The sequence below is a fragment of the Pongo pygmaeus genome, chromosome 19, assembly GCF_028885625.2.
Source record: "Pongo pygmaeus isolate AG05252 chromosome 19, NHGRI_mPonPyg2-v2.0_pri, whole genome shotgun sequence".
Lineage (NCBI taxonomy): Eukaryota > Metazoa > Chordata > Mammalia > Primates > Hominidae > Pongo > Pongo pygmaeus.
In genome coordinates this window covers 5,385,677-5,400,208 of record NC_072392.2, presented here as the reverse complement: position 1 = coordinate 5,400,208, position 14,532 = coordinate 5,385,677, and the positions used below count along the sequence as shown (strand labels likewise).

The 14,532-nt window shown below is 48.1% G+C and overlaps 1 protein-coding gene across 2 annotated transcripts in view; it reads left to right on the top strand.

Moving 5' to 3' along the window:
* The window catches only part of NLRP1 (NLR family pyrin domain containing 1), a 103,221-nt gene that overhangs the window by 66,145 nt on the left and 22,544 nt on the right, over positions 1–14,532 (top strand). For both annotated transcript variants that reach the window (XM_054459483.2, XM_063655797.1), the window contains exons 8-10: positions 9,229–9,399; positions 11,654–11,824; positions 14,305–14,394. In XM_054459483.2, coding sequence (XP_054315458.2) covers positions 9,229–9,399; positions 11,654–11,824; positions 14,305–14,394 — 432 coding nt within the window. The remainder of the gene's footprint in view (positions 1–9,228; positions 9,400–11,653; positions 11,825–14,304; positions 14,395–14,532) is intronic.

Below are 14,532 nucleotides of genomic sequence, written 5' to 3'. Positions count from 1 at the left end.
GATTAGTGGTTTCCAGGGCTTGGGGGAAGGGAGGAATTAATAGAGCACAGAAGAGTTTTAGGGCAGTGAAACTATTCTGTATACTATAATCGTTCATATGTATTATTTTACAGCAATCAAAATCCATAGAATGTACACCACTAAGAGTGACCCCTAATGTAAACTATGGACTTTGGGTGATGATGTGTCCATGTCAGTTTATCAATTGTAACAAATGTCACCACAATGTACTAGTGTGGTACAGCACGTCAGTAGTGGGAAAGATTGTATGAGGGATGCGGGGACAGGGAGTATATGGGAACTCGCTGTACTTTTTGCTCAATTTTACTGTGAACCTAAAACTACTCTAAAAAATAAAGTCTATTGAAGAAGAAAAAAAGAAGAAGCAGAGAAATCTCAAATCAGTAACCTAAACTTACACTTTAAGAATTTGTTTTCCTTAGGTCTTTCATGTCAGTAAAGAAATTTGTTTAAAAAGCAAACAAAACCAAAAGCAAGCAGGGGCAAAGAAATAATAAAGACTAGAGTAGAGATAAATGAAACAGAGAATAGAAAACAATACAGAAAACCAATGAAACTAAAAGTTAGTTCTTTAAAAATACCAACAAAATTTGACATCTTTTAGCTAGACTAACTAAAATGTAAGAAGATTCAGATTACTAAAATCAGAAATAAAAGATGGGATATCACAATTGAACTTACAGAAATAAAAGGATTATAAGTGAATGTTATGAAATATTGTAAGCCAACAAATTAGATAACCCAGATGAAATGGGCCAACTTCCGGAAAGATATGAATACCTAAACTGACTTAAGAATAAATACAAAATCTTAACAGACTTATAACAAATACAGATATTGAATCGGTAAGTTAAAAACTTTCTATGAAACAAAGCCCAGGCCCGGATGGCTTTACTAGTGAATTCTACCAAATATTTAAAGAAGAATTAACACTTATCTTTTCAAACTCTTCCAAAAATAGCAGAAAAGAGAACACGTGTCAATTTGTTCTATGAGACCAATATTACCCTGATACCAAAATTAGACTAAGATAACCAAAAGCATCACAAGAGAAAAAAAAATCTACAGGCCAACATCCTTTATGAATATATATGCAAAATTACATAACAAAATACTGGCAACATATAAAAAGGATTGTAGACCATGACCAAATGGGATTTATCCCAAGAATGCAAATTGGGTTTAACCTAGGAAAATTGATCAATGTAATGCAAGATGTTAATAGAATAAAGAACACAAACCAATGATTATCTCAAAGACACAAAAAAGCATTTGACAACCCCTCAACACCTTTTCACATTGAAAACACTCAGCAAACTAGAAATAAAAGGGAACTTATCAACCTGATAAAGTTGTTACCAGTGAAAAACCCACAGCTAACATTATACTTAATGGTGGATGACTGAGTGCTTTCCCCCTAAGATTAGGAATAAGACAAAGATGTCTGTTCTTGCCATTTCTATTCAACATTGTACTCAAGGTTCCATCCAGAGCAATTAGGCAAGAAAATGAAATTAACAGCTTCCAGATTGAAAAGAAAGTAATTAAACTATCATTTGCAGGTGACATGACATTGTATGTAGAAAATCCTAAGGAACCTACAAATATTAAAATTAGGGCCAGGCATGGTGGCTCATGCCCTGTAATCCCAAGACTTTGGGAGGCTGAGGTGGGTGGATCGCTTGAGTTCCAGAGTTCAAGACCAGCCTGGGCAACATGGCAAAACCCTGTCTCTACCAAAACTACAAAATATTAGCCGGGCGTGGTGGCACACGCCCACAGTCCCGGCTACTCAGGAGGCTGAGGTGGGAGAATCGCTTCAGCCTGGTAGGCAGAGGTAGCAGTGAGCTGAGATTGTGCCACTGCACTCCAACCTGGGTGACAAAGGGAGACCCTGTTGAAAAAGAAAAAAAAAAAAAAAAAAAACTAAAGATTTCAGCAAGGTTTCAGGAAACAAGATCAATATACAAAAATTAGTTGTACTGCTATACACTAGCAATGAACAATCCAAAAATTAAATTAGGAAAACAATAAATTTAACAAAAGAAAACTTGTATACAGGGAACTATAAAAAATAGTTGAAAGAAATTATGTAAGACCTAAACAAATGAAAAGATGTCCTGTGTTCATAGATTGGAAGACTTGATATTATTAAAATGACAGTACCCCCCAAACTGATTCTATAGATTCAACACAATCCCTAGCAGAATCCCAGCTGCCATTTTTGCAGAAATGGACAAGCTGATTCTAAAATTCACGGGCAAAAATAAGATTGCATGTCAAGCCTGGGGAACACCCCACCCCAGTATTTAATGGCCAAAGAAGAGCCAACAAACAAGCCTGAGAAGGAGGGGCCACATAGATGAAAGGGACACCAGGAGAGAGAGGTGTCATGGAACCCAACAGAGCAGAGGGTCTCAAGGAGGTCAGCAGGGACTACTGCTGCTGGGAGGTCAAGTAAGATAAGGACTGAAATTTGTCCATTGGATTAGTGATAGGAAAGTCATGAATAACCTCAGCAGAAGTAGCTTACGTGGCATGAAGAGGCCAGAATGCAGACTGGCGTGTATTAAAGAGGTAGAAAGAGGTAAAAAATGAGACCACAAATATACTTTCTTCAAAGACTTTGATAGTGAAAAGGAGGAAAGCACTAAAGCAGAGGGGATGGTGGGCTGAGTAAATGTGTGTGTCTGTCCATCTGCTTACTTGCGTTTAAGAAGGAAAAGATCTCAGTTTGAGAATCAGCGGAGGAGGAGTGATAAAAGACACAAGAAGGAGAAGGAGTCATTGATGGCTCTCTATCCTCAGAGGGAGGAGGGAGGAGAAAGACTGGCCTTGGAAGAGGGAGGAAATGTCTCCTTTACTGTAATAGGAGGGGAGATGAGGACAGGGAAGAGAGAGGTAGGAACATAGGTTTCACTCTGAGAAGCTGAGAGGTTCCCATCTGATGGCTTCATTTTCCTCTGAGAAATACGAATTGAGTTGTCTGCTAGGAGTGAGTGTGAGGGTTGAGGTGTTGGATGTTTGGAAAAGGCAAGATCTTCAAATGGCCATAGTAGAGTGTGAGATCTCTGCCTGTCAGGCATTGCTGTGGCCCATGTGAGGGCCGTGGTCATGATTTAAGATGGCAGCCACCTACCCTGTTGCACAGGTGGGAGTTTGGGTGGAGAGTGGAAAGACAGCAGACTTCAGAGTTAGCCAGAGGAATGTGATGGAAGGTCAGAGGGTAAGAAATTCAGGATACTGCCAATGAAGGATCATGGAATCTAAGCTACATTCCAAGGAAATTGAAGAAAAGAAAGTGATAAGAGATTGAGAGAAAGGAGATTGCAAGAAAGGAAAGCAATCAAGAGATTGTTCATTGAAAGGAGTTACAGTGGGAGAAGTTGAGCAGGGAGAGTAAGGAGGCAAGCCCAGCTTCGTGCTGTGACTTTCTGTATCCTTATGAGGCTGCTCTACCCACTCCTAAGACCTATCCAAGGAGAACCACCAGAGTCCAGTAAAAACGCTTTTGAGTAGGACTAAGGAATCCTGGTTCTACCTCAAACTTCACACCCCAGTAGGAAGACACCAATCTTCAATGTACTCTTTTTACATTGGCATAAAATTTCACTATCTCAAACGCAAACACCTCCATATCTGTTAATTCCTTGGGCCTTCCAAAAAATACCCTGCAAAAATGGCAGAGCAGGGACAATTATCTCCATTTTCCATATATAAAGAAATGGGCTGGGGAAAGACATTCCCCAGAGCCAGACACACACAGGTTCAAATCTTGCCTCTAACGGTTACAGATTGAAAACTATGGGTAGGTTTCTTTAGCAAGTTTCAGTTTACTCATTAATAACATGGATTCACCATGTCTGTTGCACAAGGTGGCTGCAAAGTCAAAGGAGATCATGTATGCTATGTACTTAGGACATGTATGCTATGTACTTAGGGACATGTATGCTATGTACTTAGGGTCATGTATGCTATGTACTTAGGGTCATGTATGCTATGTACTTAGGGTCATGTATGCTATGTAGTTAGGATCATGTATGCTATATACTTAGTGCCTAAGTTGTCCTAAGAGGCTCAGAGAAATTAACGACTTGCTAAATTCACATAGTTAGCAGTGGGAGAGCTGGACACAACTCAGTGAGGGCATGACCCAGCACCAACACCTACCTCCTCTGTATCAGGTAAGCCGGGGCCTGATTAATTCTGGCTCACTGTGGGTAGCACCATAAAAAGAAAGAAAATCTGGATCAGGCAAATGTGAATATTTCCCACAATAAAAACGTCTCCATATGGAAGAGCGCACAGCCTTTCACACACTTGGATGCCAGACTACCCAAGACCCACAAGCAAAGTCCTAACTATTGCATTTCTCTTTTTTTATTTACCTACATCTCATTTCCTCCCCCTCCTCGCCCCTGGTAACCACCATTTATTCTTTCTTTGTATGTATTTTGCTTTTTTAATATTTCACCCACAAGTGAGACCATGTAGTGTTTTTCTTTCTATGTCTGGCTTATTTTACTTTTGGATTTATCTTGAAATACATTGAATAAGTTGGTGTCAAGAATTCTGGAGTTTTTTCACTAATGGCCTGTAAAATGGAGCACATTACGCAGACAAAGGAGAAATTGGTGGGAGTGGGGTTGGAGAGCTCAAAAAAGGAATGCCGGAAAGAGCAAGGTCAGGGGACAGACCAGACAGAGGGTGTGGAATCGAAGACACGTGAGGGTGGACCCTTGGCCTCCTCTGGGACAGAAGAGAAAGGACTATGTGATGACACAGGCAGCTGAGGACGGAGAGGTGGAGGGACATTGAGGGTTTTGGTTTCCACAGCAGCAGCATCCTTTAAGCACTAACCTTCTACCAGGGGCTTCCCTAAGAACATGGCATACATGATCTCCTTGGATCTTTGCAGACACCTGGTACAATAGACATGGCAGATCCATGATATTGATGAGTGAACTGAAACTTGGTAAAGACATCTGCCATAGTCTTCAACTTGTAACTGACAGAGGCAAGATTTGAACCCATCTCTGTCTAGCCCCAAAGCCTGTGCCCTTCACCTGCCCACTGGGGTCACTGCTGCCCGGGGTCAGATGGCCTCAGCCTCCCCACAGAGGTCCAATACCAAGTGTCTTCACTGGGGCTTGGGAGTGGGTAGGATTGAAGGAGGGAAGTCCACACAGCACAGCTTGTAATGGTAAGTTGTTTAAAAATGAATAAAGCCCCAAGAGAGGCACATTTGTTTATACTGAGATGAGTCCTGGGGGGCAGGAACATGCCCAGTGAAAATGAGCTTGACAACAAGCAGGAAATCAGATAAGCCAGGTGGCTAGAACCGACCACCCAGGGAGAGAGTGGGCTGGCAGGAGACAGCCATCTGGGAAGGAGGCCCTCAGCTGTGAGATGCCAACCACAGGCAGTGAGCACAGAGCCACATCTGTCAGCTGCATCTGGACTTTCTTGGGCCACACTCTACAGCTCAGGGTTGGAAGCAGAGAAGGAAGACAGTGATTGTCCAGGGAGACGTTACCAAGGGCCTGGTGCACTCTAAAATGCCAAGTGCTCTACAATGCCACATACTGAGTCATGTCATGTGTGTGTCTGTGTGTATGTGTCTCTGTGTCTGTGTGTATGTGTGTGTCTGTATGTGTGTCTGTGTGTGTCTGTGTGTCTGTGTGTGTCTGTGTCTGTGTCTGTGTGTATGTGTGTCTGTGTGTGTGTCTGTGTCTGTGTGTGTGTCTATGTGTGTCTGTGTGTCTGTGTGTCAAAGTGTGTGTATCTGTGTTTGTGTCTGTGTGTGTGTGTCTGTGTGTGTGTGTGTCTGTATGTGTGTCTGTGTGCATCTGTGTGTGTGTGTGTCTGTGTGTCTATGTGTAAGAGAGACAGGGGGAATTGGGGTTTCACTCTGTCACCCAAGCTGGAGTGCAGTGGTGTGATCATGACTCAATGCAGCCTCAAACTCCTGGACACAAGCCATCCTCCCACTTCGGCCTCGAAAAGTGCGGGGATTACAGGCAGGAGTCACCACACCTTGCCAGGATGTGTGTTTAATACAGCTGACCTTAAATTCCTGGCTGGATAGGAAAGTCCAGAAGGAAGCCAGAGAAAAACAAAGGGGAAAAGTAGGCTTATGAGAGCAAGGAAAGACAGAGATTTTTGGAGGGGATGGAGAGAGTGGTATTTGAGTCCAACCAGGAGAAGGATAACCAGGCCCCACCTTCAGCCTCCTTCCTTCTCACACACAGCCGCTCCCATAATCATATCAGATGGCCGCTCCCGCAGTGCCTGCCAACCCTGCGTCTGCAGCTCCAGACCCAAACCCAACACCCTCCTCTGAGATGTCCCAGAGGCTCCTGAAATTCAGCATATTCTTACCTAGACTCTCCTCCCTAACTAAAAACAAACTGTTCCTCCTCTCAGAACCAACTGCATCATTTTCAGGACCCAATACAAAATGAAAATGCAGTGTCCTAGCTCAAAAATCAGGATGAAAGTGCTGTTAAAGATACTACGATACAGAGCTTTTTCTTTCTTCCATAGTTTCTCTCTCAACCTATCACAGTGTATTTTATTTGCTATTTAACAATGCATTCCCTTGGGCACTGGGACACTAGCAGTGTTTGTCCAGACCCTCAAAGGTGCTCGGAGGCCTCTCCACAGCTCAGCATGTGCACATGGCCCACCAGATGCAGGGTGCCTCTCCCACAAGTCACCAGACCCAGGCACCATGCCCCAGAGTGGGTAAAATGTCAAGCCAGACATCTCTCCTTCCCATGGGCCACACCCCAGCCTAAAGCAGATGGGAGACCCTCCAGGGTATTGCCAGGATGCATTAGGTATCTAGATCAGTGGTAGGGGAGATTTGCCCCCGCCAAATCACCAAATGTGCCATGATGCCGCCAGCCCACATCGAGAAAGGCTGCCAGCTGCCCTACCCCAAGATGCCCCACCCCAACCTACCCATGCCTGATCCAGACCCCCACCAGAGATAAAGGGTGGCAATAATCACTGGGCTGAGGTTGAGTGGGGGCCCCACAACACTCAAATACAGGATGAACAAGAACTATTTCCCCTAGAGGAAGGGAGGGAGGTGGCAGGAGATGGCATCACCTATGAGCTGAGGCTCCATGGTCCCATCAGACTTCACCTACAAAACACAAATTTAAAGACAAAATTATTAAGAAATTCAAGATGGCCACCACAGAGCATTTAATACCCCCCAATCTAGAAGGGTCCTTCTCACACCCCTGCCAGTTCCAGGTCCTTCTGAGCACGGGGTCCTGTGCAACCACCCTGGTTGTACACCAGTGAAACTGACACTCTTCTCACATCTACTTTCTCAGTAAGTGACAGCAGTTTCTACTCTGAATCCAACCTAGAGGCCTCCCTGGACTCCACTGAGTGCCACAGGGTCTGCTCCAAACATCTCCCGAAGTCACTGCTCTGACAGTTGCTCATCTTCCCCCACAGACCCCTTGCCTCCTGCCTTTCCCCACCCAGCCACCTCCACTCCCTCAGGGATCTTGCTTTTTTTTTGAGACGGAGTCCCGCTCTGTCACCCAGGCTGGAGTGCAGTGGCATGATCTCAGCTCACTACAACCTCCCTCAGGGATCTTTCTAAAGCAATGCAGAGACCACATCACTGCTGTCCTCAGGAACTTTGATGGGCTCATCACTGCCACAGGGAAATAGGTCTAAACATCTTATAATGACATCCAAGACCTACTACTATCTTGATATTTTCTAGCTTTACCCTCAGACTTTCTCTCTACCTGGGTAGCCTTTATGCCAACATCACTATACTAACCGCGTGCTGTGATTTCACATCTGCCCTACCAGCCACACGTGCCCCTGCCTCGGCCCTCACCTCAGTGAACCACTCATTTAAGTTTCACCGTTTCCTCCCTGCCTTGGCAATCACTCATTCCTCTGCCTTCAGCTGCACCTGACTTGCCCCTCTTTTGAGGCTATTTCATTCATTTATTTACTACATACTTACTAAGCACCTACTGTATGCTAGACCCTGCTCTGGGCACAGGGATATGACTAGTAATGAAAATGGGGCTGGGCACGGTGGCTCATGCCTGTAATCCTAACACTTTGGGAGGCTGAGGTGGGTGGATCACCTGAGGTCAGGAGTTCAAGACCAGCCTGGCCAACATGGTGAAACCCTGTCTCTACTAAAAATACAAAAATTAGCCAGGCATGGTGGCAGGCGCCTGTAATCCCAGCTACTCAGGAGGCTGAGGCAGGAGAATCACTTGAACCCAGGGCGCGGAGGTTGCAGTAAGCCAAGATCACGCCACTGCACTCCAGCCTAGGTGAAAGAGCGAGACTCCATCTCACAGAAAGAAGGAAGGAAGGGAGGGAGGGAGGAAGGAAGGAGAGAGAAAGAAAGGAGGGAGGGAGGGAGGAAGGAAGGAGAAAGACGAAGGAAGGAAGGAAGGAGAGGGAGGGAGGGAGGAAGGAAGGAGAAAGACGAAGGAAGGAAGGAAGGAGAGGGAGGGAGGGAGGGAAATGGGCAAAATTCCTTCCTCAAGGAGCTTACATTCTAGTTGGGAGGGAGGACAAGAAGCCAGATAAGTAAGTAAAATATATTGTGAGTGACATGAGCTATAGAGAAAAGTAAAGCAGAAAGGAGCAGGGAGTCTGGGGGTGGGTGTGCAATTTTAAGCGGAGAGACGAGGCAAGATGTCACCAAAGCAACTTCCTTCTGAGCAAAGATCTGATGCAAGTGGAGGAGCAAACCATGAGGTGTCAGCACCAGAAGACTGTTCCAGGCAGAAGAAGCAGCAGAAACAGCAGGTGCAGAGGCCTTAGGTGGAACTGTGCCTGGGGTGTGGAAGGAAGAGAGAGAAGGGCAGTGAGGATGGACCTAAAAGAGATTAGAGATGAGGACAGAGATGTTGAAGATCCAAGTCCCCAGGGCCCTGTAGACCAGGAAAAGGACCGTGAATTGTATTCTGAGTAATGTGGGAAAACATTGGAGGGTTTTAATCAAAAAGGATCAAAAAACTAACTATTATGTGTTTCTATGTCTATCCCCAAGAACCGTGTGCATTTCTGGGGCCTGGGAGGGTTTTCTAGACCTCTGCCTGGCCCACAGGCCTGGTGCATAGTAGGTGATTAATGGCTGCTTATGGGTGTTTGTTGAATCAACAGGTGAGTAACCTCAAGACTGTGGGTGTGTGTCTTCCACAGGTTGGCTGGCTGTGGCCTCATAGCTGAGGACTGCAAGGACCTTGCTTCTGGGCTGAGAGCCAACTGGACCCTGACCAAGCTGGACCTGAGCTTCAATGTGCTCACAGATGCTGGAGCCAAACACCTTTGCCAGAGACTGAGACAGCCGAGCTGCAAGCTACAGCGACTGCAGTAATTGTTCTTGGTGGGCAGGAGGAGGTGGAGGGAACTGCCTGCCACCATGAGGCAGGCGGAGGGTAACAGCAGAGAGAAGGTGAGACCTGCTTTGTGGGAGTGGGAGGAGCCTGCAGGATCTCAGCCAGGCAGTAGAGGCTCAGGAGGAAGCTCATCCACCCTTGGACAGAGGGAGGGGGCCTCCAGGCTCCAAATACAGCAAGAGAAGCCAAGTCGAGTCAAGGGACATGAATGCAAGGTGGGGACAGGGGGCAGAATTTGTGGCCATTTTCACAGACTGCCACAGAGGATGATGATAATAGTGCCCACTTCATAGAGCTATGAGGATTGCAGCAGTGTTTTTCTATTCTTCTCCTGTTCCCACCAGCTGTGATCTGCCTAGTAACAGGTCCTCTTACTTGGCATGGGGTTCTGCCATGGAGAGCTGAAATCACTGGTGTCCACTTAATTCGATTTTCTATCTCATCCGAGGGGACAGAGCCATCCCCCCGCCACCACCATGTAGAAACAAGTGCAGGCGCCCTGGCTCACGCCTGTCATCCCAGCACTTTGGGAGGTCGAGGCAGGCAGATCACTTGAGGTCAGGAGTTCGAGACCAGCCTGGCCAACATGGTGAAACCTTGTCTCTACTAAAACTACAAAAAGTAGCCAGGCATGATGGTGGGCACCTGTAATCCCAGCTACTCAGGGAGCCTGAGGCAGGAGAATTGCTTGAACACAGAAGGTGGGCGTGGCAGTGAGCTGAAATCACATCATTACACTCCAGCCTGGGCAACAGAGCGAGACTCCTTCTCAAAAAAGAAAAGAAACAAGAGTGCATAGTTCCCTCTCCCTGGTCCTGCTGGGCCTCCTCCCTTGATGCACAAAGTTATACACACCCCTCTGTGCACCCGCTCAGGGGGCTGCCTTCAGGGTCTTCTTTTGTTTCTGCCCAAGCCCTGAAATATCCTCGTTTACACCTTGCGAGATCCTTGTTCACACATCACACATCCCTTCCTTCTTCCCAAGGCCAAACCTCTCCCCTTCCCAAGGCTATTGCCTGCTTCCCCATTCAGTAATCCTGATCAGAGTTGATGGGAAGGGGAGACAACGAGGATCCCCTCCTAATATCAGGGGTCGGCAATCCCTGGTCGGCTAGGAAGTCGGTAACACTTGTCAGATTTAATCCTCGCTACATCTACAGAAGACAAGATTGGGTCTCGCAGAGATTCATTATTTTCCCAAGGCCACATAGCCAGGAAGTAGCTGCACCAGGATTTGAAGCCAGGTCTGACCTCAAAGCCTGGTTTTCCATTTTCCCAGTCCCCTCTCTTAGCGAAGGCCCTATAATGCTTTGTGACATTTACAAGCTTGGACTGCAGCTGGGTCTGAGCAGACCCAGCTGGGAGAGCCAACAGTTCAAGAAGCAGGGCTGAGACCCCAAGAGCAGAGGATCCCCAGACAGGGGATCCCCCAGAGAGAGCCTACATATATACAACATACAGCAGGTACATAGCCCTTTTCTGGCATAAATGGTACCACAGCACAAACTCTGCCCTGCACTTTGCTTTATCCGTTAAAATATATCTTGGAGATGGTCCCACATCAGTACGTACAAAGTCACGTCATTCTTTTTAATCACAGCATGGAATTTCACTACATGGACTTACCATCATGTTTTTATCCATCGCCTGTTATGAGCAGCCAGATTGTCTCCAGTGTTTGCTGTAAACAGGGCAGCAGTTAACATCCCCCAATGCGTCCTGAGACTCAGCATATTATCTGTAGCTTAACTTCCGAAAAATAGAACTGCTGGGAAAAGGGTATGTTGCTAATTTTGCCCTCTAAAAAGGCCCTACTGGCCAGGCACGGTGGCTCACCCCTGTAATCCCAGCACTTTGGGAGGCCTGGGACACAGAGCGAGAACTCGTCTCAAAAGAAAAAGGAAAGAGAAAACAGTTAGACCCAGGTGTACAAGTGGGACATTGAGTAAGTTACTCATCAATGTGGACAGAGTGAGGGGACTGGATCAATGTGAATCACACAGGATTGAGAAAGGGTGGGTGCCGGCATCCTGAGGGGGTTCCGTGGCTGCAAGAGGAAAGTGAAAGTCTCTCAGGTTACTGCAAGCCAGGAAAGTTTGTATCTTCTCTGCATGTCATCCCAGACCCTCAAAAGGCCACAGATGCTAGGAAGGAAGTTCAGACCCTAGTTACCCTGAAGAGCGAGCCCTCAGGACAATGACCTGGGCTGGTGTGTATCTTTCCTGCAGGCTGGTCAGCTGTGGCGTCACGTCTGACTGCTGCCAGGACCTGGCCTCTGTGCTTAGTGCCAGCCCCATCCTGAAGGAGCTAGACTTGCAGCAGAACAACCTGGACGACGCTGGCGTGCGACTGCTCTGTGAGGGGCTCAGGCATCCTGCCTGCAAACTCATACGCCTGGGGTAAGGCCCTGTGAGTCCCTTCTGGGCAGAAGGAAGAGGGTTGGGGGGGTATCGGACAGGGGATGGAAAAAGGACTGATAAATGCATAGTCAACCCAAGTTTCTTACCAGCTGTACCACTTACACTGTGTGACTTGGACAAGTCGCCGAATTCTCTGGGACTCTGTTTCCTCGTCTGTGGAATGGGAGTATCATACCAACTTCATGGATTGTAATGAAATAAAATGTATATAAAAACAAGGACAGTCAGGGCGTGGTGGCTCACGCCTGTAATCCCAGCACTTTGGGAGGCCGAGGCGGGTGGATCACTTATGGTCAGGAGTTTGAGACCAGCCTGGCCAACATGGTGAAACCCCATCTCTACTAAAAATATAAAAATTAGTTGGGTGTGGTGGTGTGCACCTGTAATCCCAGCTACCTGGGGGGAGAATCACTTGAACCTGGGAGGCGAAGGTTGCAGTGAGCTTAGATCACAGCACTGCACTCCATCCTGGGCGACAGAGTGAGACTCAGTCTCAAAAATTAATTAATTAATTAATTAAACAAAAACAGGGACAGTGCTGGGAAGAGAGTCGGGCATGATCAAATGGTAACTATTACTGAGGCTGCATGCTCTAGGGGACTCTCAGTTTCCCCTCACTCCAGGGCAGCGCTTCATTCATTCATTTACTCATTCATTCATTTACTGAGTGCCTCCCATGTGTAAGCATCAGACCAGGCGCTGGGGTACAACAGTGAGCAAACAGACATGGGCCCTGCCCTCCTGAAGCTTCCACTCTAGTGGGGAAGAGATGGACATTGGTCACCTATAAATGCACAGGTCTATATTTATGAGCTCTGTGGAGTGCTATGAAAGGGAAGTACAGGGTATTATGAGAATGTAATATTGGGGGAGGATGGGATTTGATCGAAGGGCCAGGGAGGACTTCCCTGAGACAGCAACGTCAGGCTGAAGTCTGAAGGAGGAATGGGTACCCAGGCCAAGTTGGGGAGAGTATTCCAGGCCAAGGGATGGTGTGGGGAAAGGCCCGGAACAAAGAGGCACTTGAGCCCCGGAGAGCTGAAAGACCCTGAGCGGCTGGAGTGCAGTGAGCCCCCAGCCCTCATTTCCCATCCCGTAGGCCCCAGAGATTCTTGCCCTTCCCCGAGGAGCCACCCCCACACTATCTCTGGGCCACTTCCGCTCCCCTCCACCTCCCTGGGAGCAAGCCCATAAGTGGCTTCTGTCTTGACACTTGCCTACGGCTCCTGCCAGGGGCCCTGCCACGTCTCAGGGAGCAGACAGGGGCTCCAAACCTCCACATCCAGAGCCTTCTCAGAGGGGGTCCGGGAAGCCTGGGCCTCGGGCTTTCCTCAGCCAGGCCTCCCAAACCTAAAGAAGTGGTCAAGGCAGAATAACAGAAATAAATAGTCCACATTTGGGTTCTCCTGTAGCTGACACTGGCTATCTACAACCATGGGAACTCCATCCCAAGGGGGCAGCAACTTTGCACCCCAGTCTGCTGCTCCCCACTGAGTATTTTTGGCTATCACTACCTCCCTTATGCTGAAGAGCCTTTCCCTAGAGCTTGGCCATGGCAGGCAGATGTGACTTCAGGCCCCAGCTCAACATTTACCTGTCAAACCTGGGCTGCTTCCGAGGGGGTTTGCTCTCTAGAGTCCCGAGTAGGTTTCCACCTCCTTCCCTCCTGGAGCCGGGACTTAGTTGAGAAGAATAACCTTCTACTTCAAGGGCTGCGCTCCTTCCCAGGGGCAGAACAGCTCTAACAGCAGTAGGGGAATGAATGCAGAGCCCTTCGCAGAAGACGGTCTTTTCACCTCCTCCTTGTCTGGGCCTCAGAACAGGCAGGGCAGGATTGATTCATCCTACGTGGTAGATGGAGGACACAGAGACCCAGAGAAGACAATCAGCATCTCACATCTGGCAGAAACCCCAGACCACAAGGCCTGGGAGGATGGAACCAGGACTGTCTCTTCCCAGCAAAACTTCCGACCACTGGGAAGAAAATCCCAGGACCCAGGCCTGAGGTGGTCATTTTCAGGCCATGGGGAAATGCCTGGCAGCCGGCTGCAGAGACAGCCTCTGCCAGTGAGAACCACCTCACCCAAGGCCACATCTCCTTCCTGGGGAGGCCCACATCCGATGACTGGCCAATGTTGGGGTAGAAAGGCCCAGCCCCTCAACCCAACTCCTTTAAACAGCTCTAAAGGATCATCTCCCAGAGTCGGCTGAGGCCTCCATGGAGACTGCCTCACAGCCCACGTCTCCCCGATTCCCTCCCTTCCCTTGCCCTAGTGTTGACCCAAGAACACACCCTAATGAATCTCCTCACTGTACCCTCCTCCTCAGAGCCCGGCTCCCAGGGAACCCACCCTGTGGCCGCTGCTTCAGAAGGTGGCAGGTCCCGGGATTCTGGACCCTGGGGACCTGGGGACCACATGGGGGATCCCAGGAGGACCCGGCTCCCTTTGTGCTTTCAGGCTGGACCAGACGACTCTGAGCGATGAGATGAGGCAGGAGCTGAGGGCCCTGGAGCAGGAGAAGCCTCAGCTGCTCATCTTCAGCAGACGGTAAGGGGGGACCCAGAACTCCCTCTGGCTGACCCAGGCCCAGGGCTGAGCAGGAGACAGGGAAAGAGCCGTGGGGTGAGAGACAAACACAGCCAGGGAGAAACCCAGACACCGCAGCAGCCAGAGTGAGGTGCGCTT